We start from the raw sequence: 7737 nt of genomic DNA, 5'->3' as shown, positions 1-7737 counted from the left end.
GATACACTATTTAGTACAAAGTGTTTTCAAATAGTCGCGATCTGCCATAGCACTGTAGCATAGTGAAATTTGAACGAAACACTATTTTTTTCCGATCCGCAGTTGACAACATTTATCGGAATCTGATTTCCTGCCGTAACTTTAACTGCTTCACATAGTTACATATATCAGTCGTCCAACCAAAATAAATGGTTAAGATTGTTTTATTATGTAGATCTGAATTGAGATCTAAGTTGTTCGATCTTAAATCAACGACTGAGATATGTTATAACGAAAAGTCTATGACCATGAATCCAAATCCACGTTTATCTTGGTTGTTTTAGGTCATTATTGCTCATAATAATATTTTTTTCTCTATCCCTTTTGACTTGTATCATGCATGATAATATCTCTTATTTTGGTTTTATTTTAAAAGATCGGATTTTTCTAGATCGATCTGTTTCATCCGCCGTCTTTGACAGTTTGAATCGAAGTTTTATGTTCGGCACCTTAAGTTGGTCAGTCTTACCTAACTCGTTTAAAAAATAGGGCAAGCGAGTTGACTCGTGGGTATTTTAAATTATTTTTTTAAAATTTGTTAAACTTCATGAGTGAGCCCAATCTAATTGATTTTCTCTTTATTTTTTTAATTAGAAAAAAGGGTTTAAGCTAAACATCACATGTTTTGCTTTCATTCTCAATCCAATTTATTTTGAGATTTGATTAATATCGTTGGATTTATGTTGGTGCTTAGTTTTATTTTTATTTTTATTTTTATAATTGCTTAGTTTTATTTTAATACTAGTTATTCCATGTTTAAAAAAAAATGTAAATCGTGTTATAAATCTATTAGTAAAAATAAAATAAAAATAATTGTTTGGTGGGCCGGTCCGCCAACCCACCAACACGTCAGTAAAGGGGTGCACTTAATTTTTAAGGTCGAACTTCTATGTTAGAGGTTCCATCCCACTTTTAGACGGGCTTAAGTAGGACGGACCGCACTTTGCCACCCTAATCATGTATAATAATAATATGTAAATGTGCTTTAGCTTTTGAACAAGTTTTTTCTTTTATTTTTGCATAAACTGTTTAGTTTGCTTAAATTGTAAATCAACTCTAAATATTTTTATTGTGTTTTTTATGTGCTTTGCAGATTGATTTAGAGTTGACATCAAAAGGGGTTATTGTAATGCAATGGAGGATTGTCTTCATCATGGAAGCTTAATAAATATTGTATTCTCTTGGACTTTAGAGGAACTTCTTAATGAGAATCTTTTCAAATTCCAGGTTCTTTCTTCACTTTTCAATACTCTAACATAAATTTAACTTTTATGATATACTCTCTCATGTCCTAATTATAAGAAAATATTCACTTTGTTGATACATTCAAAATTTCATGTATCTAGACAATAATATAGACTAGATACATCAAACTTTTAATATATCTAAAAAGTGAATGTCTTCTTATAATTAGGATTGGAGGAAGTAATAGCCTATAAAGTTTTTTTGGTCACTCATGCTTCCACTTTTTATTCCCTTTTTCTTTTGTTAATTAATTGTAAAAAGAAAGAAAAAAAAAGCTCATTTACTTTTGCTCATGCTCTTGTTATCATTTTTTTTGTTTTTGTTTTATTATGAGGAAAATAGATTAAGAAAGTGCTTAGAAAGTGCCATTTTATTTGTTAGAAGGTGGACTCTCAACATTCCCCTTCCGTGCTTCCAACAAATCTGAGTCGTTAGATTAATAACTCGATCAATCTAACGGATGAGATTTGGTTGGACGTCATAGAGGAGGATTTCATATTGTAGATAAATAAGTACATAAATATTACTAGCTTTTTTTGCACAGTGTCTTCATTTTTCTGTTTATAGTTGATTTTGTCTGTGTGGAATCTGAACCGTCATTTAAAAATCAATGGCTGAGATTTAAAAAGCGTGTTACTGCGTGATCTGCCTACAGCAGAGAATCTACATCCGTGACATGTCACATATATTTGTAGTACTCAAATTTCTTCAAAACAGTTTCATAAATTTTCTTAACAATGTATAATCCTAGCTAGCTCGAAATAACTCTATGTCTCAGTAAAGGTATCATGAAATTCTGTTTAATTTTGCGCAGGTACCGAAGATTCCGAGGACATTCTCGTCAACTAATGATTACATGAATTCATTCATGCCTGCATTGGTTGAGGAAACACACACTGATTTGTATTCCAGCTTGTTAAGTGTTCCTCAAGCTTCTTTTTGCGAAATCAGGACAATGGAAATATCCAAAGACTTCAACCGTCCTTACGACTTGTCCTATCAATTTACATTGAAGAACATTACTGATGAGGTCTATGGTGTAGGAAAATATGTACCTGAGACTGGTGATCTCATTGCATTTACAAATATTCGTCCGAGAAGCGTGTCTGACTTGAGCAGGATCGGAAGTTACTGTCATATAGGTTATATTTTTGGATCAAAAGATGAATTTAATGATGAGTTTCCTGTACTGTTGTCGAAGGAGATGCAAAATAACTTTGATTCGAGGAGGAACAATGCTCAGAAACTTTATGCAGTGTTTCTCGTTAACATGACAACAAATATTCGTATTTGGAATGCATTGAACTCAGAGATGGAAGGATCCAACATAAATATAATTAAGAAAGTGTTGCAGCCTTATTCAATGGTAAGCATTGCTAATTATTTGTTCATCATAGGCTTTGTTCTGTCTTATACTCAAGAAAATACGGTTATTCTGCTTGAATACTATGAGAAAAGTTTTACTGCATTGGAATTGATTTCGAAACTTTCATGCATATTTCATAGGATGCTACTTGTGTTTATTTTCAATCCGTATGAAACAGGACCTTTCCTATGGTCTTAAATTCACAGTTCTTCGTTGCAGTTGTGTCGCGATTCTTTGTGTTGTAGATAATCACACTTCAATTCAGTTGATGTGGCCTCAGTTGCAGTAGCGTTACGTAAACATAAAAAAAAACTTGATGTCATAGTTTAGAGTTTAGACTGCATCCGTAGGATATTTTTAAAAACAGTACCAACGTCAAGGATTTTTTTGTTTTCGCAACTGCAGTTGCGGCCTTATCAACGGTATTTAATCGTATTTTTTGCAATATCAACTATTGCAATTGTAACGCTGCTATACAAACTCGATTTAAAACCTTGCTAACAAGACTTCTTGTTCTATGATAGTGTCATAAAATGTTCATGTTTTCATTATGTGTTTGTTACAGATGGAACAAAGCTGTCATACTTGTTTGTCAAGAGAAAATCTCGGTCGATCCAACTCTCGAGTACAAAACATAATCAAACCTCAAAATCTGAACAAATATCAGGAAGATGCTGTTCTAAGTTGTCTTCATATGAACAAATGTCTTCACAATGATCCTGTTAAACTCATATGGGGTCCACCAGGAACCGGAAAAACAAAGACTGTCGCGTCAATGCTATTTTGTCTTCTCAAGTTAAAAATCAGAACAGTGACATGTGCTCCAACAAACACTGCAGTGTTGGCGGTGGCGTCGCGCCTTCACACCATAGCTAAGGATTCACTTGAGCATGGTTCATATGGTCTTGGTGACATAGTACTATTTGGAAATAGTGAAAGAATGAAAATTGACTCTTATAAAGGTCTTGGTGAAGTGTTTTTGGATAATCGAGTTGATGATTTGTTGAAATGTTTGTCTCCAATGACTGGATGGAAAAATAGTTTGGAATCAATGATCAAATTACTAAAGTATCCTCAAGAGCAATATGATCTGTATAAGAATAATGTGAATGAAGATGATGAAAATGTCATTTCATTAGAAGAATTTGCTAAGGAAAACTATAGCCATGTGAAAAATGCATATTGGTCATACAAGGAACGTTCTAAGAATGATTGTCCTATGACATTGGAGGAATTTGTGAAGAAGAAATATAGTTATATTGTTGAACAATATGACATATTTAAAGAAGATAAAAAGTTAAGTGTTGGTATGAATATGGAACAGTTTCTAAGACAAAGATTTTGTTTCTTTGGAGGGAAATTGAAGTCATTCATGAAAATGTTGTGTACTCACTTACCAACATGTTTTCTACCAATTAAGGTGGCCATGAAAATTTTTAGAGTTCTTGAGTTGCAAAAATCTCTTGAAGTTTCTATGACTCAAACCAAACCAAAACAAGTTCTTCAAGCTTGTGATGATGGAAATGATGGAAAAGACATTTTTGGTTGGTTTGGATGGTTAAGTTTAGAAAAAGAAGAGTTTCTTCAAACTCTTTGTTTTCTCTGTGAGGCTATTAGTAGTAAGCTTCCTAAAGTTACATCAAGATATGGAATATCGCAACTTTGCTTGAAGAATGCATGCATTCTTTTCTGTACTGTTTCGAGTTCTACGAAGCTGTACATAGAAGGAATGAAAGAAGTGGAGTTTTTGGTGATTGATGAAGCTGCTCAACTTAAAGAATGTGAATCAACTATTCCATTGCAATTGCTTGGCCTCAAACGTTGTGTTCTCATTGGTGATGAGAAACAACTTCCTGCTATGGTTAAAAGCAAGGTATTCTGAAAATTATTTTCTGTCTCGTATATTTCTTGAAAATTACGACTTTCGTACCTTTTTATAAGCACTTTTGACGCTTTTTACATATATTAAGAAAGTTAGTAGTATAATTAATGCATATATTTTGTATGTACAAAATTGTCTTTTGTGTGTAGATGTGTTAAGTTCTGACTTTTTCATCTTCGAAGACATATTTATGATTGAAAATTTTCAGTCACTGGAATATTTTACTGTTGTTTAGCGACTGATTTAGTGAATGAAATATTTCTAAGTCTTTAGTAATTGATATTCCCAATTGGTCTCTTAAACGACCGCTAAATGAGTCTGTGACCGATGTAAATACTAATTTGAAAAATCATTAGATGCTAAGCAGTAAGCTTGGCTACAGCAAAGTGCTTACCAAGCGCGAATGATTCATTCCTCTCTCCCACCCACCCAGCAAGAGGATGCGTGAACCTCCAAGTCAAGCGCGCTAGCGCGCTTCACCAAGGCTTTCTCTGACTGATAGTCGCCGTTGCTTGTTTGCCACTTGAGCCGTATGTGGGGAAACTCACATGTGCGGTTCTTAGGGGGGTGAGCTAGTAGGAACCATCCTATCCCAATAGCGTTTATTTGGAGCTCAATATGAAATCCTATTTTTTGGCAAGTCCTGTTCGGGATAGCAACCGATTTAACATTTTCGTTAACTAAATTGATCACTATATCACAGTTTTTTGTAGTACTGTTAGAAAAGTAAGTCCTGACATTGTAAAGTGATAAATAATCTGTGATAAGAATAAGATAATGTTTCTAACATGACATATAAAATGAGACAAAGATATTAACTTTTAATTATGCCTTATGAAGAGATTATTATGTTGTTTTGTGTCAGATTGCTGACAAGGCTGAATTTGGAAGAAGCTTATTTGAGAGGCTAGCAATGTTGAAATACAAGAAACATATGCTTAATCTTCAATATAGAATGCATCCATCTATAAGCAGATTCCCAAGTAAAGAGTTCTATGGTGGTCAACTTTCTGATGCTAACATTGTAAGAGAAATAACTTACAACAAACGTTTCCTTGAAGGAAAAATGTTTGGCCCTTACTCTTTCATTAACATATCTAAGGGTAAAGAGCAGTCTAATCATGATCATAGTTGGAAGAATGTGATTGAAGCTGCTGCAATCTCTGAGATTATTGGAAGACTTAAAAATGGTTTGTTTTCTCTTTCTTTCTTGTGTCAATATGTTTTTCAATCAAGTTTTAGCAGTAGAGTACTATGATATAATATAGAGTAGTTTTGAATTTGATTGACTTATGTGAATTTATCTACTGAAATAAGTACTTATGAGACTATTTGGAAGAGCTTGTGGAAACAGATTATGACTTGTTGAGAAGCTTATTTCATTAGGATCTCTAGGATAGTTTATGAGAGCAACTTATAGCTTGTATGTAAACAGTTTGACTTTATTTTATTATTTGTTAAAAAATAGTTATATATAAATACTTATATGATGAGCACTTATGCCGCTTAATTAAGCTGTTTATTCAAACTGCCATAATATACCATATACAATGTAATCTTTTTTTGTCAACGTTTACTTTTCTACCAGAGTTTGTTTTCATAAACTATCCTGGAGAACTTATGGAAATAAGCTAAAAACAGCTTATAGACATGCCATAAGTTTTTCTAACAGTCTCACAAGTACTTATACCAATAGATAAGCTCTAATAAATCAATATGCAAACTCAATATTATATATAAAATAAATCATATACATTATGTAAAATTTATCTATTTTTGTGGCAGAGTTTGTGAGGACAAGGAATAATGTTAGCATAGGAATCATATCTCCATACAAGGCACAAGTTAATGAAATCCAAGAGAAAGTGAAGCAGTACATGATTTCAGATCCTCACTTCACCGTTAATGTCCGTTCTGTTGACGGCTTTCAAGGTGGCGAAGAAGATATCATTATAATATCTTCTGTCAGATCCAACCTTGGTGGAAATGTTGGCTTTCTTTCCGACAGAAGAAGAGCAAACGTTTCAATCACCAGAGCTAGGTATGTTATTATTATGTTGAGTCCGTGTACTATAAATAATTATGCATTGCGGTTGGCACATATGGTTAGACTTTCTGTTCAAACCAGTTATGACTTAGGTCATAATCTAGAATTCCGCAATTGATAGGTTATACATAAATTCTACTATAAATTCTCAACGACGTTGGTAGTTTTCCCCGATTTTGGTGGACAATACTTATATATACACATGTTGATTTGAAATTGATTTTATTCCTTGTAGACATTGTCTTTGGATAGTAGGAAATGCAACAACTTTAACCAACAGCAATTCTGTGTGGAGAAGGGTTGTTGATGATGCTATGAAAAGAAACTGTTTCCATAATGCTGATGAGGACAAGAAATTGAATCAAGTTATTGAGGATGCTTTGTTTGAGTTTGAACAGCTAGATGATTCTGCATCAGCATTTAATAAACTAAGCATAAGGGACATGTCAGAAACTTATGCTTTCACTAGGTAACTTAAGTCATCACATATTTTCATATAAATTTATATTGAGATTGTCTTCACAGTTATATAATTTTTTTTATTAAATAGGCATTTCATAGTTTTACAATTTATATTGAGATTGAAAGTGATACTACTAGAAACTAATATTTGTATTATTGTCTTTTATAGCAAACCATTGACATTTTGGAGACCCGCGAACAATATATCGAAGAATGGAGACAGTATGCTGCAGCGTTAAATTTTTTAGAGAGAATTTGCCGCCTATTTGGATCTCACAAGTCTCGAGAAATTAATCTTTCAAGTTGCGTGTAGAGGATACCTGATTATGCCGAAAAAATATATAGTGAAGAATGAAGACATTGAAGCTCAGTGATACAGTCATCTAGGTGTTTATTTTACATTTGCCTACAAGCAATTGAAATATAGAATTATTGTCATTCAAGATTGCATGGCTCATAGCATATGTCTGTGTTTATGCTCCTTATATTTTTTGTCATTCAAGATTGTATGGCTCTTACCATGTTTGTGTTCCAAATTTTATCCTTGAGATTGAAACTAAGTACCAATTTTTGCAATCATGAAATTTCTTGTGATATGAGAATCTTGCCAATCAACTTTTTGCATTAAATATTATGTTTTGATGTTTAAAACTTGATAATTTTGTGTTAAAATGGTTAGAGATTATATTCTGGTCA

At 32.9% G+C, this 7737-nt stretch overlaps 1 protein-coding gene across 1 annotated transcript; it reads left to right on the top strand.

The window, feature by feature from the left end:
• The first annotated feature begins 1128 nt into the window (after positions 1-1128).
• On the top strand, positions 1129-7435 carry LOC123924043 (helicase sen1-like). The gene is made up of 7 exons (XM_045976806.1): positions 1129-1266; positions 2099-2650; positions 3216-4523; positions 5398-5722; positions 6318-6573; positions 6815-7048; positions 7211-7435. Exons 1-7 carry the CDS (start codon positions 1174-1176, stop codon positions 7278-7280), a joined length of 2838 nt encoding a protein of 945 aa, XP_045832762.1. The 5' UTR covers positions 1129-1173; the 3' UTR covers positions 7281-7435.
• Positions 7436-7737: the final 302 nt, after the last annotated feature.

Source organism: Trifolium pratense, linkage group LG4, assembly GCF_020283565.1.
Source record: "Trifolium pratense cultivar HEN17-A07 linkage group LG4, ARS_RC_1.1, whole genome shotgun sequence".
Classification (NCBI taxonomy): Eukaryota; Viridiplantae; Streptophyta; class Magnoliopsida; order Fabales; family Fabaceae; genus Trifolium; species Trifolium pratense.
This window is presented reverse-complemented; position numbering and strand designations above follow the sequence as displayed.